This window comes from Neomonachus schauinslandi, chromosome 8 (assembly GCF_002201575.2).
Source record: "Neomonachus schauinslandi chromosome 8, ASM220157v2, whole genome shotgun sequence".
In the NCBI taxonomy this organism is placed as follows: domain Eukaryota; kingdom Metazoa; phylum Chordata; class Mammalia; order Carnivora; family Phocidae; genus Neomonachus; species Neomonachus schauinslandi.
The window spans coordinates 106,042,028-106,062,353 of record NC_058410.1 but is presented as its reverse complement, the minus strand read 5'-3'; the positions used below and the strand labels follow the sequence as shown (position 1 = coordinate 106,062,353).

The 20,326-nt window shown below is 58.2% G+C and overlaps 2 protein-coding genes across 2 annotated transcripts; one reads left to right on the top strand and one right to left on the bottom strand.

Annotated features, from left to right (window-relative positions):
- Positions 1–529: 529 nt before the first annotated feature.
- Positions 530–7,941, bottom strand: NFKBIE (NFKB inhibitor epsilon). Its single transcript, XM_021692045.2, has 6 exons — positions 7,337–7,941; positions 4,597–4,699; positions 3,673–3,895; positions 2,575–2,663; positions 2,166–2,405; positions 530–1,249 (listed from the first exon to the last, which is right to left on the bottom strand). Exons 1-6 carry the CDS (start codon positions 7,699–7,701, stop codon positions 1,184–1,186), a joined length of 1,086 nt encoding a protein of 361 aa, XP_021547720.1. The 5' UTR covers positions 7,702–7,941; the 3' UTR covers positions 530–1,183.
- Positions 7,942–13,609: 5,668 nt separating this feature from the next.
- On the top strand, positions 13,610–18,697 carry TMEM151B (transmembrane protein 151B). Its single transcript, XM_021691927.2, has 3 exons — positions 13,610–13,738; positions 15,930–16,370; positions 17,570–18,697. The coding sequence occupies exons 1-3, from the start codon at positions 13,610–13,612 to the stop codon at positions 18,695–18,697; spliced, it is 1,698 nt and encodes a 565-aa protein (XP_021547602.2).
- The last annotated feature ends 1,629 nt before the right edge of the window (positions 18,698–20,326 follow it).

The window sequence follows — 20,326 nt, the reverse complement described above, 5'->3', positions numbered from 1 at the left end:
CCTTACTCATCCTTCTGTCCAGGCTGCGAGCACACGCCTCAGAGACCTCCCCTGACTAGCCAAAGTAAGGCCCTCCACCAGCTTGTGTTCTCCTCACTTTACTTTTCCTTCACAGCATCCACTGCAACTTGTAATTACATATTTATTTGGATGTTTATGATTTTAATGGCTGTCTCATTCACTAGACTATAAGATCCAAGTGGCCAGAGATTGTGTTGGTTTATTCCCCCATACCCATATTGACCATATTCACCTAACAGGGACTTCAAACTTGTGGAATGAAAGGAAAAACATACAAAGCCATAGCTCCCTTTTGTTACCCTCCATAGGCTCACTCTTCTCTCCGGGCTCCTCCAGGGCAGCGATGAGCACTCCACTCCCGCGGGGGGGTGGGGGGGATCTTCTCATTTCACCTCCTCTTTATCCCTCTGTTTCCACAGAAGGGCAAGGGTTTGTAATGGACAGAGAGGCCTGAGGACTGTTAGCGACCCCCCCAACTCCCCCCCCCGCCCCCCCCTGCACCTAGCAAGGTCCTACCCTGCTCAGGTGGCAATTTCCTTCTCTCTGTCTCTACCATAAAGTCACAAGGCAGGCCTACCTAAAAATCCCCAATGGACATGGACATGCACATGCACAAAACAACGCTGGGGGGAAACTTTTTAAAGGTCTCTGCTGTTTTAGTGTCATGTTATTGAAACTTCCCCTTCCCCAAAGGCTCAGTTCAGGGCCTTCTGTGTGAAGTCTTTAAACAACAGTGTTTAAGAGTCCTCAACAGCAGTGAGATGGAACCCCTCAGGGTCCTGCTTGCTGATTTCAGTTTCTCTCCTCACTCGGGAGAGTCCATGTTTTCCTACTGGTTGGCAGTTTCAGGCTGACTGGACATGGGTAGAAACAAGAGCCCCCGCCATCTTCTAGAGTCAAACAGGCTTCGCCCAGGATACCCGGGGCTTTGGGAGTCTTCAAGAATCTCCGTCCACCTAGGAAGGTCTTCTTTCCAGACTGGCCTTCTCTCACTTGTGATCCCTCCTCTCAGCTCAGGACTGTGCTGGCCCCAGGCTGTGGCCTCAGCAGTCTCCAGGACACCAGGAGGGCACATTGTCTGGGCCCAAACTGCAGCAGCTATGGCTCCAGCTTCCACATGGGAAGAGATGGAGTCTCCGGGGCCCCAGACTCTGCCCTGGCTTCAGTCGGCACACAGCAGTGGCTTCCCAGAGATCTTCAGGTCATCAAAGGGCAAAAGAGCAAAGGGCTGAGAAAGAGAATGGAGAGAAGCAAGATCAGGGCCCATGGGGAAAAGGCAGCAGTGGAGGAAGGGAGCTGGGGAGACAGATTGGGTCTTTTCCCCTCCACCAAATGACAGCTGAAGGACATCGGGGAACAAATCTTCCTACTTCCTACTAATTCCCCAAATAGAGGCCCCTCCAGGCTAGGCAGAGCCCTGAAGCCTTAAACAAGCCCTCACTCTCTAAGATAATGTCAGAATAGCAGAGCTAACCAGGACCCCAGAGATGATCTAGCCCATAGGTCTGGAGGGATTTTTGGCAATGGGGTGGAGTACTTATGAAACATTTTGAATATTCTTTTAAGAAAGCTCTAGGCCCAACGTGAGGCTTGAACTCATGACCCTGAGATCAAGAGTCACATGCTCTACTGATTGAGCCAGCTGGGCGCCCCCGAATACTTTTTTACACTGAACATTTTAAAATGGAAAGACTGTACAGGAAATCTAGGTTTTAAGGGGCCACCCCTCCCCAGGGGCCACCTCCTGCCCTGGGCTCCCCTAACCTTTCTCTTAAAAAACTCCAAGACTTGGAAGTGCTGGGCCCACATTCCTCCTCTGCGACTATCTGCTGAAGCCAAGTAGAGTGACCCTTGGGCATAGGCTCTGATCTCCCACAGGCCCCACCACCCTGTCTTATACCTAGTTGGCCTCACTGATCCTGTTAGAGTCCAAGTTTGAGCTCCCTGGTCTTGACCAACTAAGAAGACAGGCTGAGGGAGGGGCAGAGGCTTGCCCCAGGTCCCACAGTTGGTGAGTGGCAGAGTCGTGGATTGTGGATGACACCCCGGAATCCCGACTCCTTGGCCCTTTCAGCTGTTACGCGCCTGCCTCTGCTATGGGTGTGGGAGGTCCTGCAGAGCAGAGATGAGCCTGTGCCCCTTACATCCTCAGCCAGGTCCTGCGGAGTCTCGTCCTCCACGTTCCGCAGCAGGGAGTCGGCGCCTGCCTCGCACAGAGTGGATGAGATGCTGCTGAGGCCCCGACCCGCTGCGAGGTGCAGGGGTGTGCACCCGTTGAGCATGCGGGCGTCTACCCGGGCACCAGCCTGGAGCAGGAACTGCACCAGACCCCGCTCCTGGGTCTCCACAGCCAGGTGCAGCGCGGTCTTTCCACTCGTGCCCTCCTGGAGGGGAATAAGGAGGTCAGCCAAGGGGCCTCAAGCCGCATCCTGCTGGGCCCGGGGCCCTGGATAAGGAGGTGAGTGCCACCATTTCTGACTGCTGGGCAGGGGAGCCGGGGCTGGATCAGGCGGTGGGGCAGGCCCCGGGCTGGGTCCCGACTGGCCCCCTCACCTGCGTGTCAATGTCAGCTCCGTTCTGAAGCAGCAGCTGCATGAGCGGCCGGTTCCTCTGCAGGGTGGCGATGTGGAGACAGGCCAGACCTGGGATGGGGTGAGGGTGGGGGCTGCTCATCTGCATCCAGCAACTCTCTCTCCCCCGCTTTCAGGGACCTCCCTGCCCCTCAGCCCCAAGGGACTTACTGCCAACTCAGTGCCTCTGATCACAGGACTGTTATAACACAAACCCAAAAAACCCCCTCAAAAGTCTGAGGGAAAAGGAACTCAAAGTTTCCACCTTTTCAGAGTCATGTTATTGAAACTTTCATGCTTCAGGGGTTAGGTGGCTGAGTGACACCTCACATACAGGCGCACCCTCCCCCCCATACCCCTCCCCCATTCTCTCTCTCCCTCCCCCTCCCCCACCTCTCTCAAACTCTACCCGCCTTCATGCCCTGTGGCAAAACCACCTTCTTCACAGCTCTCCAGGATCCCCAGGCCCCAGCCCCTCCCCAGGGGCCACCTCCTGCCCTGGGCTCCCCTAACCTTTCTGCTGACTCCTTTCTGGCGTGGAACCCCCTCTGCCTCCAGACCTAGATTCAAAGTGACATCCCTCACCTCCTTCAAGTCTCTGCTCAAATGTCCCTGCTCCCTGAGGGTCTCCCTGGCCATTCTCTTTCAAAATCACACCCACCCGCAACCCTGCCGTTCTAGTTCTCACTCTGCTCTACTTTTCCCACAGGACTTACTGCTTGCTAACCTGCTAGAGAACTCCCTGCTTAGCCTTACTGCCGGCCTCCATCGTTCTCTGTTTTGTTCACAGATGCAAGTCCGGCTCCCAGAATAATGTCTGGCACATAGAAGGCCCTCAGTACGTTTTTGTTACGTGCATTAATGAGTTCATCTAATCTCTGTTAAACTAAATACCTTGAGGGCAAGGTTTAGCTCTCTCTTTTGCACACAGCAGGCTCTCAGTAAATTCTCAAATTCATTCATTCATTCATTCATTCATTCATGCATCCATTCATTCAGCAAAGATGTAGCGAGTACCTGTGTGCTTGGAACTGGTCCATCTCCTGCCCCCTTATCCCACGGGCCCTGAGGCCGCCCATACCTTGCCAGTTTTGCAGCTGGAGGTCCAGGGAGTGGGGTGGTCCTCGGCCTGGCTCTGGCCGCCCCTCCAGCAGGCAGCGGGCACAGGCCAGGTGCTGGCGCTGACAGGCCACATGCAAGGCCGTGTCACCGTGTCGATCTTGTAGCATCCGACTGGCCCCCTTCAGCACCAGGGCCCGAACTGCACCGGGCTGGTCCAGATGTACAGCCAGATGGAGTGCTGTCTGTAGGCACAAAGGGGCCCGGGGCTACTCTAGCATGCTCTTGCCTCTGGGAACGTGCTAGGGTGAACCCAGGAATTATGAGCTGCCAGAACCTTCTTTGAGGGCAGCTTAGAAAGGCTGTGGCCCTGGTCTTCCAAGGAAATGCTGCTAAACCCTTCCCTCTGTCACTGCCCACCAAGCTCTTGGGACCCCCATTTCTGGAGGCAGGGTGAGGGAAGTGGGCCCCTCTCTTCTTGCAGGTCCCCACAGCCCCTGGAGAAAGGACAGATGGCGGCGGGGTCTACCCCCTCCCCCTCTGGGGAGACCTCTGCTATCCCCAGGGTCCAGGTGACAAGGAAAGGTTGGAGGGAGGAAAATACAGAGGTACCAGGCAGCCTCCACCTGGCGTACTCCTCTTTTAAAAGGCTCCACGCAGATGCCTCCTCCTGAATTCAGCTTTCCCTGGCTGCCCCCACAGACACTGGATCCCACAGTAGCTGGTATGTGTCTCTATCACAATTCTTGTCACCGTGCTACGTAACTAGGTGTTGACATGAGCCCCCTCGCCCAGGGGGCAGAGGCTGTGTTTTACTCCTGTCTGTATCACCAGCTTCTATCCCAGTGCCTGGCGTCCAGTTTCCGGAGTGTGCAGCCTAATGTGGCTGCTAGGAATGGGGCAGGTGTAGGTATCTGGGCAGAGCCCACCCTCTCCCCCCACCCACCTGGTAAAGGTTGTTCTGAATGTCCAGGACCTCCTGGGGCAGCAAAGCCAGACAACACAGCAGCACAGCTGGGGCCTCGTGAATCACCGCCAGGTGGACAAGCCTGGGAGGAGGAGGCAGCAGGAACAGGGATTAGTGTCAGGGCTTGGGCCCTAGATAGTGAGCTAGGGTCCTGGGGTCCTGGGGTTAGAAGGAAGAACACATCGATCTCTAAGAAGCCATTCACAGGGTAGGTAGGTGTAGGAAGTGAGAGTTCGGGCCAGGAAGCGAGGGTTGGTGAGGGAAGCCAGGATCCTGGGGCTGCGAGCTCCAAGTTCCCATCTCTGGCCTTCAGGAGGGCCTTGGCAGAGTGGGAGCGTGGGCAGGGTGCTGATGGGACAAGGTCCTTCCTGTTCGGCCTGCCCACACCCCACTCCCCTCTGGCCCCAGGGCCCTGGCAGGCCGGCTAGAGCTCAAAGCCAAACTGAAAGCTGCCGGGGTAGCACAGAGGTGGTTTCCGGGCCTGAGCTCCCCACCTCCGCCAACCCCAACAGGGAGGACTCAGAGGGCAGGAGTGGGGTTACCCCCACTCGCAGCGACTCAGTGTTACACATTCCAGGGGAGAGAAAACAGAAGCTCTTGGAAGAGGAGCCAGGAGCCAGCGAGGCATCCTGTTCTGCTGCCCTTCACAGGGGAATCAAGAGGGTCAGTCTTCAGACAGCGCGGACAGGGTGGGGCCTGACCAGAGGCCCTCCACTCAGCCTCCACTTCCAAGGGGAGGTCTGTGCAGTGCAGAAAACGTGCGGCTTTTGGGGGCCAAAGAGCCTTAGCCTCTTGCTAAGGTGGGAGGGGGCAGCAGGGAAGGGAAGTTCCAGTCCTGGGGTTTCCCCACATCAGGTGGGGAAAACGAAAGCCAGAGCTGGAGGGTCTAGGCCGGGACAGCTGCCTTGGGGCATTAACTGCCCTGAGGGGTAGTTTGGGTAAAGGCATATCTGGGCTGGGGAGGGGGCTGTTCAGGCAGGAGGGGGGCAGGCTTGGTGGCGGGCGGCAGGAGAGAGTGACGGAGGGAGGGCGGGAGGAACCGCTCTGGAAATCCCCTCGGCCAGAGCCTGTTCTCTAGGTCACATTCCTGCAGCCACCTCCCTTTCTCCCTGTCTCCCCTCCTCCCACTTCCTCTTCCCACTTCCATAAGTCCTATAGGCCAGACACCCTTGAGGGAAGAGAGTGCCCCCTCCCCTCTAGGGACCTCCTGGGGAGTCTTGACACCTCTTCTCCACCCCACCCACCCCAACTCCACAGTCTAGACACAACACCTGTCTCTAACTAGGTAACAGCTGCACACAGAGAGAGAGGCTAACAAAGGACAGCAGTGTCAGAAGCCTTCAATCCCTAGGTCAAAGGTCAGTCATAGGTATTCCACATGGAGCCCCCCAAATCTTGATTCTGGGCCTGAGGGCTGCTGATCTGGGCAGGTCACAAAAAGGCCTGGGGTCGGGCGCCTGGGTGGCTCAGTTGGTTAAGCAACTGCCTTCGGCTCAGGTCATGATCCTGGAGTCCCTGGATCGAGTCCCGCATCGGGCTCCCTGCTCGGCAGGGAGTCTGCTTCTCCCTCTGACCCTCCCCCCTCTCATGTGCTCTCTCTCATTCTCTCTCTCAAATAAATAAATGAAATCTTAAAAAAAAAAAAAAAAAGGCCTGGGGTCATTCCTCTCCCACCCACTGGGTCCACAGGCTATCTTTGTCAAAGGCAACCCAGGATTAGGACCCTCCCATCTCCAAAAAGCAGGTCAGGACAGACACCTCCGGCCTTCTCTACCCTCCCCACTGCCATGCATTCCAGCATCCCCGATCTGGGACCCCAGCCCACTCCACTCTGTTTCTCGCCTCCAAGTCCTCACCTGACAGTGTTTCTTCTTCCTAAGGGGCAAATCTTCAGCTGGCCAGTCCCTCCCACACAAACTGCTTCTTACTTCAACTGCCTGTCCCCCAGCCCAGTCCCCACCAAACTTCACCTGGGCCTGGGGGAGGAAGAGTAAAGTAAAGGGATCAGACAGGACAGTGAGGGGGACTTGGGGGGCTCAGGAGGTGGAGGGTGTCGGTAAAGCTGACTCCAGCCCTCACTTCCCCTTTTGCAGCAGAGAAGGAAGTAAGCTGGGCAGCCAGCCGCCTGTCTGTCTGCTGGGGCAAGAGTGCCCCAGCCTGGCTCACCCCCTCTTTCTTAGGGCTAGCCTCAGCTCTGCACCCTGGCAGTACCCACATCCTTTGCTTCCTGACCCCCACTGGCAACCTGTAATTGGCACCTTTTGTTCCTTGAGACAGGGTATTCTGAGGTCAGGGGCTGGGAATCCCAGATAGTGAGCAAACAAGGATGCCCTCTCCCCCAGTGGGAAAAAAAAAAAACACACAAAAAAACCCTGGACTGGTCAGGGGAATTTTCCCTTCCAAGGGTGGGTCATTGGTAGCTTTCCAAGCTGCTAGCTGGGGTTCCAGGTGTCTGGTAAGGGCCCTGTCAGCTCTGCCCACCTCCCTAAGGGAGGGCAGAGAGATGATGCCAGGGCCTCTGGTCCGGGTCTGGCCAGAGCTCAAAAGTGGGCTGAGAGTGAAGTCGAGTTTGGAAGAGAGAGTGGGGACTGCCCCTTCCAGCGCGGGTGTCTTGAGGGATCCTCACAGAGTGGGTTCCCGGCCTGTTGAAGATCCTGGCGGGCCGGGAGTTAGCATCAATTGGACGGGGTCCCTGTCTCACCCTAGACCCCATACTCACGTGTCTCCATCTTCGGAGATGTAAGTGAGTGCTTCCAGCTGCTGAGGGCTCAGCGCCCCCGCGGCGGCGAGCGGCGAGCGTGGGGCTGGGTTCTCGGTCTCCGTGCCCCCCAACAAGGGCAGGGGCTCGGTGAGCGACGAGGAACCATAGGTGGAGTCAGCTCGCTCCCCATCTGTGTCTTCCTTCTGTGGCTCCTCGGCTGTTCCCGGAGGTTGAGTCCAGGGCTGGGGGCCGCCGCCATCCGAGAGCCCAGAGGCTGGGGTCGGGGTGGGCTCGGGCAGGGAGCGCAGAGAGCGCAGAGACTCGATGCCCGAGTCATACTGGCTCTCATCTGTCTCGTCCGGCCCCTTCCGCGCCTCCGACATGCCAGCGGTGCCGGCCCGCGGGGGCCAGGTCCGAGTAGGATCCGGCTCCGGGCTCCGCCGCGCCGCCTTTCCGGGTTGCAGGTCCGCCCTGCAGAGCTGGCGCCCGGCCGGGAGTGGCCTCCTTCCCGGGCTGCGGGAGCCCCAGGGGTCGGCGAGAAGCGCAGGCGAGCCTCGGAGCGGGGGAGGTTTCCACGGCAGCGGCTACTCCGGCAGCTGGACTGCCCAGTCGGACTCGCTCGCTCGCCCCGCCCCTCAGGCCCCGCCCCCGACAGGCGCTTCCGGACCGAGGCCCCGCCCTCCGGAATCCCCCTTACCCCGCCCTCTGGGTTGGCTTCGAGTTAGGGGTTACCCGGTCCTGAGTCACTCATGCGTTAATTCACCCACTCATTCATTCATTCATTCATCCACCCATTCATTCATTCATTCATCCATCCATGCATTCATATTTTTCTGTTCCTTCTTTGCATTCATTAATTTCACGCATTTTCTTTCCTTCCTTCCTTCCTTTCTTCCATTTCTTCATTTTTTCCATTCATTCATTCGTTTTTAGTTTTATTTTATTTTTAAGATTTTATTTATTTATTCATAAGAGAGAGAGAGAGAGGCAGAGAGAGAAGCAGGCTCACCGCTGAGCAGGGAGCCTGATGCGGGGCTCGATCCCAGGACCCTGGGATCACGACCTGAGCCGAAGGCAGACGCTTAACAACTGAGCCACCCAGGCGCCCTATTTTTTATTTTTTTAAATATTTTTATTTATTTATTTGACACAGAGAGAGCACGCATAAGCAGGGGAAGGGGGAGAGGGAGAAGCAGGCTCCCCATCCAGCAGGGAGCCCAAATGGGGGCTTGATTCCAGGACCCCGGGATCATGACTTGAGCCGAAGGCAGCCGCTTAGGCGACTGAACCGCCCAGGCGCCCCTTTTCGTTTGTTTTTAAAGGAATATTTATTAATCGTCTGCACAGGCTGGGCATCTTGCAGGGAGAGCACTGCTTCCTATCTCCTACCCATTTCTCTCAATTTCTGTGGTTTTCTCATCTATCGGTGCCCGGGAGTTTGGGTAGGGAAAGAAAGGGGATACTTACTGTCTTTAAAGGACCAGTTCTCCCTTTGTGTCCTGGATAGAGGGTCTCCTGCAACAACTTCCCAGATCACATAGAATTGGGCACAAGGATGTTTTTTGTTTTTTAAGATTTTATTTATTTATTCGACAGAGAGACACAGGAGAGAGGGAACACAAGCAGGGGGAGTGGGAGAGGGAGAAGCAGGCTTCCTGCTGAGCAGGGAGCCCGATGTGGGGCTCCATCCCAGGACCCCGAGATCACGACCTGAGCCAAAAGCAGACGCTTAACAACTGAGCCATCCAGGCGCCCCAAGGATGGTTTTTTTGTTTTTGTTTTTTTTTTTGAAAGTGAGTTTTCTCAGGCAAGCTGTTGTCTTAAAAAAAAATGCAGAGTGGTCATGTTTTTTTGTTGTCTAAAAAAGCAGACTGGTCATTCTTCACAGGGATGAAACACTGGCTCTGGGCAGTTACAACATCTGGTTACCCCTAGGGGTCAGGGAAGTTTAGTTCCTCATGGTGGGGCCAGAATGGGGAGGCCCCAGACATGCTGGGCCATGCTCTGCTGAGGTCCCCACCACAGTCACAGCCCCAGTGCTGGCACATCTTTCCTCCTTCCCTGTCCCTGCTTTCCCTGGGCCTAAAGGGCCTAGGGAGGTTGTAGGCAAACTCCACCCACATAGTGAGCCCCAACCTGTGCCCCATGATTCATCCTCTACCCCAAGTGCCATCAACCCAGGGGCATCAATGACCTTAGAAGATCATCCCCAAGGGAACATTTCCCTTTTCCAGCTCTGGCATTGGGGGAAGGAAGCTGAAGTGAGTGTAGACAGCTACGAACCAGCTTTTCTACTGCCCTCCTCCATGTAACCTCATTTTATTCATCCATCTATTCCTCTGTTTGACAAACATGTATGGGGCTTTTCCTATATGCCTGACATTGGTCTTTCTGCTGGAAGCAAAACCAAGTATCATAGTAACGGTAATAACCAACAACCACTAATCCTACCCCCATTCAAAAATGTCCCATGGTCCCAGCCTTCAAAAATCTCCCTGGCAGGGGCGCCTGGGTGGCTCAGTTGGTTGGGCGACTGCCTTCGGCTCAGGTCATGATCCTGGAGTCCTGGATCGAGTCCCGCATCGGGCTCCCTGCTTGGCAGGGAGTCTGCTTCTCCCTCTGACCCTCCCCCCTCTCATGTGCTCTCTCTCTCATTCTCTCTCTCTCAAATAAATAAATAAAAAATCTTAAAAAAAAAAAATCTCCCTGGCAATGATAATAGAGTGCTTGTGCTAAGACAGGAGTGAGAACAGGGTGCGGTGGGGGCACACAGCGGGGTCGACTACCCAGTGGAGTGAGGGGAAGGGAAGAAGGCTGGGGAGAAGAGAGGTACCTAGTGTGTGTGCTTGGAGGGGTGAGTCAAGAGAGAAGAGTGGTGGGCAGATGGGAGGAGATGCCCCACTGCTCTTCATCCCTGTGGAGAACCAGAGTGGAGAGGATGTGTTGAGCATGAGGCAGTGAGAAGCCACGAGGGGAAAGCCCAAGGAAATTGAGGCATCTCCTTCCCTTGAGGTCAGTGTGATTTCAGATGTTCGCAACTTCCTCCCCTGACATGTTCCTCTCTCATCCTCAAAGGCTAGAGCAAAAAGACAGTCAGGAACTCCAGACCCACACTACATGGGCTCAGATCTGGCACTATCACATCCCCATCTTAAAGTTGGGAAGCTGCAACCCAGAGAGGTGAGTTGAACTGCCCAAGATCAAACCAGTCAGGAAGGACAGGGCCAGGTTCTCCTGTCCCTAATCCAAAACTTTGAAAAACATTTTCTTTTTTTAAATTTAATTAATTAATTAATTAATTTATTTATTTATTTTTAAAGGTTTTATTTATTTGACAGACAGAAAGACAGCCAGAGAGGGAACAAAGGCAGGGGGAGTGGGAGAGGGAGAAGCAGGCTTCCAGCGGAGCAGGGAGCCTGATGCGGGGCTTGATCCCAGGACCCTGGAATCCTGACCTGAGCCCAAGGCAGACGCTTAATGACTGAGCCACCCAGGCGCTCCTGAAAAACATTTTCAATGAAATTTTGTTTCCTTTATGAAGGTCTAAGGAGTTGGGGCGTCTGAACCCACCGCAAGGACACAAGAACTCAGGAGTATGCAGTGACCACCCTTTCCTTCAGACAGAGGCTGAATTTAAGGGAAAACCTATCCCAACTCAATCCTGCGTTTCGTTCGGAACCCCAACAGGTGTCTAGCAGCCCCTTTTCTGGCCACATGAGGTCAGCATTGAGTCACTCGCTGCTTCCAGACCCTGCCTGCACTCTGACAGGAAGCCCTTCTGGGGATACTTCAGAATGGCGAGAGGGACCATACAGTGCCATTTGGAAGGGTGACCTGGGGACTCTGACTCGGGCCTCAGCATGGTCAAGGCCCTGACTGCTTCCTCGGCCCCTCCAGTCCTCTTCTCTCTCTGCTGTTTTCTTCTGGTTCCCTTTGTAGTACCCCCACTCCCAGCTTCCACCCACCCCAGCCAGGCTCCTCTTCAGGAAACAGGCCCTGTTGCCATGGTGACCAGCTGGTCAGCTGGCTCCTTCCTCGCCCCCTCCCTTCACCCCTCTTTCCCCTGAGCTTCCAAGGAAGGGTGATGTGTGTGAATGGAGAAGGGGGGGGGCGTTGTCAGGGGTCCTTTATCTCTTGGGAGCTCTGGGATTGGCCAAAAGGAGTTGGGCCAGCTCTCCTCCAAAGCCCCCCTGAGGTGGAGACAGGCAGGCAGTAGGCGTGGGGAACAGGAGCAAGATTACAACAACTAAATGGGGAGTGTGATCCTCCTATCTGGGTTAGGAAACGGCAGGGCTAGGAACTCTGCACTCTGTCTGCAGTGAGGACTGAACTAGGTGGAACCGGCTGAGACCAGAAGAGGGGTTGGAGTTAGATGTGAGGCAGGGCTTCCCACAAAATATGGGTGGGAGACACTGGAGTTAGCCACCAAGTGAGATTCCTCCTCTGCCATGAGAAAGGGGGCGAGGCCTGCCTCTTCAGGACCACACCCTTCCTCTGTTCGGGTCTGGAGGACAGAATGACTGACCCGTGGAGGATCATGCGGGCTGGATGGTTCTGAAGCAGGAGGCAGCCAGTCAGCCACCTTCACTTTGCCTGGAAAGAGGAGAATAGGAAAATGGAGGCAGGCCCAGGAGTGGGTGTGGGGGGTGGGGTGGGGTGGGGTGGGACAGGGGCTGTGGCTACTCTGCCTCAGGTGAGAATCCCAGCAGATTGGTGCACTTGTCCCGTCCCAAAGACTAGATTCTCCAAAACTTTGCCTTAAGCTAACTTCCTACCCACAAATATCCCCATGGCCTTTGGAATGGGAAAGATCTGGATTCTAGGACTAGCTCTGTGAATACTAGCAGGTGACCTTTAGTAAATCATTCACACTCCCTATACCTTGGTTCCTTGTGGGTAAATGGGGGACCAGTTACTATATGTCAAAGACTCTAATGTAGCACAGGGCACACAGTAGGATTCCACAGTGTGCACACACAGATTGAATAAGCATAGCCTTTATACTATTTTATCATAATGATTGCCCCCTCCCCATTAGACTTTGTGCTCTTTGAGGGTAGAATATTGTATGTTTCATTTCTGAACAGGATACACAGGAGGTAGCCAATGCCTGTTTATTGAATGGATGCATCCAGGAATGAATGAATGCATGTCATTTTTCTTTCTGCGGGTCCCAGGCAGTACAGGGAGAAGCAGTGTGGGTGGATGGCAGGAAGGGGTGGGCTACTTGCAGTCACTCAGCCTGGCCTGGGGTCTATGATTTTGCCTCCTACACCCACAGAAGAAGGGCAGAGGCTTAGAGACTGTCCAGGCAACTTCTTCAAGGCACAGATGAGGAAACTAAGGCTTAAAGAGGGGAAGGCACTTGCCCAAGGTCACACAACCCCTTAATGGCAGAGCCAGGATTAAGAATTGGAACTTAGGTTTCCTGATCTCCAGCCTAGGGCAATGCACAGGCTTCATTGCTTCTTTGGGACTGTTTCTCTAGGGAAGGAAAATGGCTCTGTGAAGCCCCATTCCAATGTCCTCCCCTCTGCCCTCTGTTAGTCCTTTCTCACATCTAGCTCCAATCCTTTCCCTTTCACCCGATTCCATCTCTGTTCACTTGGGTCTGGCCTCTGAAGGCTGGCTCCCGCCTTAAGCGTTACCACCCAACTGGGAATAAGGATCTTCCCTAGGGTTCCAAGGCTCAATTTCCTTTCCCCACCCTCGGCCCCAGGAACTTGAGGGAACCAACGACGGGGAGGGATGTTGGTTGAACCGCTGGTGCCCCCTCCACCGAGAAGGGACAGAAGGAGTTGCTGCACAGATCTTCCCGGGATGGGGGGTGGTGGTGCGGTGAGCAAGGCTGGGAGTGGGGAAGGGGTGCGGGGAGCCCCTGTTGCTTCTCCTCTTTGGGGGGTGGCTATTAGGTAGGCTTGAGGAAGGCGGAGTTTGGGGGGCCGGGGGCGGGGCTCCTGCGCTGGGAGGAAGAGGGGGGGCGCGCTGGCTCCAGCTCGGCTCAGACAAAAGGCGGCGGCGGGAGCGGGCGGGAGGCGGAGCGGCGCCGCGAGGGCCTCAAGGTGACACCCGCCCCCGGCCCCGGCCCCCCCGGCCCGGCCCCCCAGCCCGCCTCCCCACCCCCTAGCCCCCTACCCCCGGTGCCCTTTCCAGGCCCCCTCCCCCCGGCGGGGGGTGGGGAGCAGCGAGGGCCCCGCCCCCTCCCGCCCCCTCCCCAGGGCCAGCGCAGGATGCCCTCGGCCCCCGGCAGCCCCCCGGGAAGCCCTGAGCTCGACGCACCCCCTCTACGCCATGTCCCCCCCTGGCTCGGCCGCGGGAGAGAGCGCCGGCGGCGGCGGCGGAGGTGGCGGCCCCGGGGTTCCGGAGGAGCCCACGGCGGCGGCGGCGGCGGCGGCGGACGAGGGCCCCGCCCGAGAGGAGGTGAGAACAGGCGGCGCCCCTTCCCCGGGCGCGGCCGCAGCCTGGCCCCCCCATCCCCCGCCGCGCGCGGCCCCCGCCGGTTCCGCCGCAGCGCGGCCGGCGCCCCGCACCCCGAGTCGGCCGCCGCAGCCGCAGTCCCGCGCCGATACCCCCACCGGCGGCCGGAGCTGTCCGCGGTGGCGGGGAAGGGGCTGCGCCGGGGGCGGGGCTCGGGGGGGGGGGTCCTGGGCAGGGGGAGGGGCCTAGGGGCGGAGCCTCGCGGACCCCGGGCGGATGGGGTGGGGACGGTGGCAGGAATCCTGTTTGGCGGAGGGAATGCTATCTTGAAGGCCAGGAAGGGCGACTTGTAGGGGCTACAGAGGCAGGAGAGTACCATGGGGAAATGGGGGTGGTACCTGAGCTGTGGTCCTAAGAAGGTCAAATGTGTACAGAGGCGATTCCGCCTGGGGTCACTGGGAGTGTGTGAGTGCACCTCTCTCTCCCAATGTCCGCGCAGCTCCCCCACTCCCAGGGGGGGCCCTGAGCCCAGGAATCCTTCAGAGTGTTGGAAATAAGCATATCCCTAGTTGGGGGCCCTACTCTTCAGTCCTCTGAACCTGGAAACAAAGAGACTGAGGAAGGTACCAGTGGCCCTGCTCCCCTCCCCCCATCTCCCAAGCACACTCGTGCACACACATACACACTGCACTAGGGCAGAAGCACATGGACAGGGACAGACCTGCAGGTAGAGACCCTTTCAGATGTGCTGTCAATGGGACACGTGCACACTCAGGCGGGCCCACGGAGGTGCACATCTACACACCCCCCAAGGACAAGGCTCCCGGGAAGGTACATGTACCCTAATCTTGTTTGTATATGCTGTGTGCTATTGCCTAGCCCACCTACCCAACCACACTTCCAGATCTTTCCTCGCATTTCACACCAGGTCCAGGGCCTGCTGTCTGTGACTGTGCCCTTCCTTTCTACCCTTTTCTCCCTTCCCGTGGCTAGACTCCAGGTCAGGCCTGGGGAACTGGAGGAAGTCAGGATCTCAGTGGCGGGTGTGTGTGTTGTGGGGGTGGGGGGGGGGGGTCCTAAAGCCAGACAGCAGGGAGGAGGAGTGGGAAAGCACAGCCCACCACCAGAAATCCAACTCAATTCTCATCTATTAAGTGGCTGCTGGGCGCCAGCACCATGGTGGGCACCCAGGATGCAGAGAATGAGACCCTGCCCTCAGGAGCACCCAGTCTAGACGTGTAAACAACTCACTGGGGTGACCGTGGGATGGAGTGGGCCAAGTGCTTTAACAGGCCCCCAGAGAGCCCCAAGAATCATTTTGACAAATGACTGGACTGCAAACGTCTTCCTCCCTACCCCCCTAAAGTGCTCCCACAGCCCCGCTCCCCAGCCACTTGTCTCTGCCCTTCTGGTTGTCTCCTCCTGGACTGCCTTCTACTCAGAGATGTCAGTCCTCTTCTTCTCATCTTAGAACAGGGGAAGGATGTTAGGGTCCAGGAAGGAGACTTACAGGGGGCCTCGGGGTCAGACTGTGGGGAGAGTCAGAGCTTGGGGTTTCCTGGGCACCCCCCAACCCTTCCAAAGGAGGTATGAGACTAATTGTCTGTGAGGGAGGTGGATGGGTCAAAGAGGACTGGCTCCTCTAGAACCCAGGACTCAAAGAATCGGGAAGATGTGAGGGTCCCACCTGTTAAGTGGGAAGGTGATGTGAGTCCCTCCCCACTTTCCTGGAACACCTGGAAGGAGTCCTGGCTGGGGACCTGCCTTCGCTGATGCCTATCTGTCCTCCCTTGTCTTCCCCATCCACACCTCCTGTTTCATGGCCATCTTTATGTCTGTCTTTGGACTCTGTTTCTCTGGGTGCCATCCTATCCATCTGTGTCTTCTCTGCCACCCGGGGCCTCCTCCCTCCATCTCTGCTCTGATCCCTCTCTGCCTTTTGGGGTGTCTCTCTCCACACTTCCCTGTATTGGTGTTCTGTTTTCTTCTCCTGTCCCCATGCCTCACTCTGGGTCATTTCTGCATTTATCTTTGGCCCTTGGCTCCCATCTCGGTCTTAACCTCTTTTCTCCATGACCCTGTCTGCCTGTCATCTCTGATGCTGGCTTCCACCCCTCCATCCATCTCTGTGCCGGGTCCTGCCACTCTGTCTCACTCCCAATCATCTTGGACCTTCCCCCGCCCATGTGAGCAGCAGCGTCCCATCCAGCCCTCTTTCACCAAGTCCCTCTGCCGTGAGTCCCACTGGAAGTGCCTGCTACTCTCGCTGCTCATGTACGGCTGTCTGGGGGCCGTGGCTTGGTGCCACGTAACCACGGTGACCCGCCTCACCTTCAGCAGCGCCTACCAGGGCAACAGCCTCATGTACCACGACAGCCCCTGCTCCAACGGCTATGTCTACATCCCCCTGGCCTTTCTGCTCATGCTGTACGCCGTCTACCTGGTGGAGTGTTGGCACTGCCAAGCCCGCCATGAGCTGCAGCACCGTGTTGATGTGAGCAGCGTGCGGGAGCGCGTGGGCCGCATGCAGCAGGCCACGCCCTGTATCTGGTGGAAGGCCATCAGCTACCACTATGTCCGCCGCACCCGCCAGGTCACCCGATACCGCAATGGAGACGCCTACACCACCACCCAGGTGAGGGGCTGGAGGGGGGGGGGGCGCTGGGACCCTGACTGATTGCCCCCAGGGGGAGGAACTCAAGCAGCAGTGAGCTCTTGTGGACACTGAAACAGGAGGGCAGTACCAACCATAGTAATGACGGCAAACACGTAGCAGCCAGGCCCTGCCCGACATACATCATAAATACCAAATCATTTCTTTAATCCTCATAACGACCCTATGAGTTAGGTAACTACTATCCACATTTTACAGATGAGGAAACTGAGGCCTGGAGAGGTTAAGTACCCTGCCCAAAGTCAAACAGCTAGTACGTGGTGGAGCTGGGATTTGAACCCAGGCAGTCTGGCCCCAGGGTCTGTCAGGATCTCAGCTTAGTGCTTAATGGTCGGAGATGGCTTCACACGCACTCTCTCACAGCACGCTCTCACCCGTTCAGTGAGGTGGCTGCTCCCAGGTCCTTTTCCACAGGTAAGGAATCCTAAGCTCAATGACTTGCCCAAGGTCTGCAGCTTCTAAGTGGTAGTGCTAGACTCAAACCCAGGGCCCTGGATCCCAAGTCCAATGCTCCCAGAGGTGGGAGTCTGCTGGCAAAGAGGTGGAGGTAGGCACGGGAGGCCCCATGCAGAGGTGGGGGCGGGGGCTAATTAGCGCTTCCTGGACCCGCCAGGAGAAGGCATTATTAGAGCCCTGGAAGAAGAGGAGATTTTCTCAGTGGAGAGTGATCTCTGTCTCAGTGCTGGGATGGGTAAACAGAAGCCTGGGGCCTGTGACAATCATGGAGGGGGCTGGGTGAGAGCTAAGGTGGGAACAGGGAGACCAGAGACAGAGACCGGTCGACAGGGCCCTCCGTGGCCCATCTGGGAACACACTTGTAAAAGGGAAGAAGGGGCAGCGTGGGACTTGGGAGACGGGGCAAAAAGGTCGGGCAAGCCCGACGGGCAGTTCAGGGCCAGCGCCTGACCCCCTGATGAAGCAGGGCTTAATTAAAATTAGCGTGCACCGGGGTAGGTCCGACTTCCAGCCCATCCTCCTCTCTAATGGATGACTCTGAGGGCCTGCGTTGCTCTGTAAAGCAGGTATTAAGATCCTACCCGGCTCCAAGCGGGCTCTAAAGCGGGGCAGGCTTAGGGTTTGAGCGGGCAGCAAGAGCGGCGATGGGGCGGACGAGGGTGAGCCGACAGAAGCGACTCCCGCCGCCCTCCCCGGCGCCGCAGGTCTACCATGAGCGCGTCAACACGCACGTGGCGGAGGCCGAGTTCGACTACGCACGCTGCGGCGTCCGCGACGTGTCCAAGGCGCTGGTGGGGCTGGAGGGCGCGCCGGCCACGCGCCTGCGCTTCACCAAGTGCTTCAGCTTCGCCAGCGTGGAGGCCGAGAACGCCTACCTGTGCCAGCGCGCACGCTTCTTCGCCGAGAACGAGGGCCTGGACGACTACATGGAGGCGCGCGAGGGCATGCACCTCAAGAACGTGGACTTCCGCGAGTTCATGGTGGCCTTCCCGGACCCGGCCCGGCCGCCGTGGTACGCCTGCTCGTCGGCCTTCTGGGCCGCGGCGCTGCTCACGCTGTCGTGGCCGCTGCGCGTGCTGGCCGAGTACCGCACGGCCTACGCGCACTACCACGTGGAGAAGCTCTTCGGCCTGGAGGGCCCGGGCTCGGCGAGCAGCGCGGGCGGTGGCCTGAGCCCCAGCGACGAGCTGCTGCCCCCGCTGACGCACCGCCTGCCGCGGGTCAACACGGTGGACAGCACGGAGCTCGAGTGGCACATCCGCTCCAACCAGCAGCTGGTGCCCAGCTACTCGGAGGCGGTGCTCATGGACCTGGCGGGGCTGGGGGCGCGCTGCGCGGGGGCGGCGGGCGGCGGCTACGCGCCCGCGTGCCGCTACGGCGGGGTGGGCGGCCCGGGCGCGGCGGGCGTGGCCCCGTACCGGCGCAGCTGCGAGCACTGCCAGCGCGCCGTCAGCAGCTCGTCCATCTTCTCGCGCAGCGCGCTCAGCATCTGCGCCAGCCCGCGGGCCGGCCCGGGGCCCGGGGGCGGCCCGGGCTGCGGGGGCAGCCGCTTCTCGCTCGGCCGCCTCTACGGCTCCCGACGCAGCTGCCTGTGGCGCAGCCGGAGCGGGAGCGTCAACGAGGCGAGCTGCCCCACCGAGCAGACGCGCCTGTCGAGCCAGGCCAGCATGGGGGACGACGAGGACGACGACGAGGAGGAGGCCGGGCCGCCGCCGCCCTACCACGACGCCCTCTACTTCCCGGTCCTCATCGTGCACCGGCAGGAGGGGTGTCTGGGCCACAGCCACCGGCCGCTGCACCGCCACGGCTCCTGCGTAGAGACCTCACTGTGACCTCCCCCCCCCCGCTGCCCCCCGGCACGCCCACCGTCCTCCCTCCTGCCCCTCGTCGGACCGTGCCCCTGGCGTGTAGTGGGGGGGAGTCGTGATGGTGACAGGCTGTGCTGGGCACGGCGCGGGGAGCAGGGAGGAGAGGGTGCGCGGGACGGACCCCGATGGGGTTCGGATCCCCCCGCCTTTCCTGTACACAAAGAGACCGACGGGTGGGAGGGGATGGGCGGCTCCGGGGAACCCCGCCCGGACACGGTCGGCTCTTCCAGCCCCGCCCCTCAGTTCCTAGGGGGACACCTCCCCTTCCTCCACGCACACTCGCACACTCGAGATTTCCCGTTCAGCCTTTCAATGAATCTTGTGACTGTTAGCGGCGACTGTGCTGTGGCACCGCGTGGGGCCCGTCGCAAGGGCGAGGCCTTCGCTGTGCAGCTGGGAGGTCTAGAGGCCGGAGGGGGCTTTCCTTCCTTCGCTGCCTGGCCCCACCAGGGCCTCTCTCTACGGAGGGGGCGGTGGTTTGGTGAACAGCAGGGCTAACTTCCAACCTGCTAGTGGATTCAGTGGGTCTGAGGCCGGGGCCGGATGTCAGCCCCGATGCTCCATCTCAAAACCGTGCAAATGTTGCTCCCCTCTTCTTGGCGCTGGCCCCAAAACATCGGGGTTTCCTTTCTGCCGCTCCGTTCACTGCTGTTTATTTTGCTGGGTCCCTGGAGTGTGGGTCCTGGAGGGACTGTGCTCACACCGCTTGCGTCACTCTCCTCCCTTCCCTCTTGCCCTCTGGCCCTGAACAGCAGTTGCCCAGGGAGGAGGGAGGCAAAATATGGAGGGTATGTACCTCAGTCCTGTCTCTAAACTCTGCAGCCTCCTGACCTGGGTTCTGGGAGGGCTCTCCCTTCAGAGGGGGTGAGATAACCGCCCCCCCCCCCCGCCGCGTGTTCATTAAAGCTGGTCAAGGTGAATGCCTGGGTGGGAAGAGTGGGAGACAGACCCCGGTGATAAAGGGGAACTCTCCTAGCAGGTGGGAGTGGGCAGTGGAGGGAGATGGAAAGGACCTCCAAAGGTGGGGGTGTCTGGGGCGACCCTTGCCTTCCCCAGACTTGGGGTGGTGGTATGAAGAGCTGTTGTCCCCACACATTACCTCTGCAGGGCTGAGGATGTCCTCATGAGCCCCGACTGGAGAAATACTCAATTCCAGTGGCAGGGTCAGAGGCAGAAATTCTCTAAATCTTGTCTGACCCCCTCTGTCCTCCTCTATCCCATGAGCTGAAGCCCTGCAGCGTGCCCTGGGGTCTTCAAAAGGGCACCTTGCCGCCACCCAAGGGCGCTGGTCCCACGTCCTGTTCTAAAGCTCTGACACGGCCTTTTCTCCCCCACCACTCCCACCCTGATGTGCTTCAGTGTGCATGTCTATGTACAACCCCTTGCCCTCCCAACTCCCCTGGCTAAAGTTTTCCCAGCACACTCAGTGCCCAGGGAGTGAGCTCATATTTCAAGCTGGAGAGGATAACCCTTGGGCCGCCAACATCGCTCACCCCTGATGCTCCTCACTTTGCCTGAGCCATATGAGCTCCTCCTTCCCCTCCTTCAGCCCCCTCTCCCATCTTCCTCCAGCCCCCTCTCCCATCTTCCTCC

Excerpts from the sequence above, each read along its gene's own strand:
- NFKBIE (XM_021692045.2), bottom strand. The coding sequence starts at position 7,701 with ATGTCGGAGGCGCGGAAGGGGCCGGACGAGACAGATGAGAGCCAGTAT. Across the intron at positions 4,700-7,336 it reads ATCTCCGAAGATGGAGACAC|GCTTGTCCACCTGGCGGTGA; the intron begins GTGAGTATGGGG and ends TCCTCCTCCCAG. Across the intron at positions 3,896-4,596 it reads TTCAGAACAACCTTTACCAG|ACAGCACTCCATCTGGCTGT; the intron begins GTGGGTGGGGGG and ends TTGTGCCTACAG.
- TMEM151B (XM_021691927.2), top strand. The coding sequence starts at position 13,610 with ATGTCCCCCCCTGGCTCGGCCGCGGGAGAGAGCGCCGGCGGCGGCGGC. Across the intron at positions 13,739-15,929 it reads AGGGCCCCGCCCGAGAGGAG|CAGCGTCCCATCCAGCCCTC; the intron begins GTGAGAACAGGC and ends CCATGTGAGCAG. Across the intron at positions 16,371-17,569 it reads ACGCCTACACCACCACCCAG|GTCTACCATGAGCGCGTCAA; the intron begins GTGAGGGGCTGG and ends CCGGCGCCGCAG.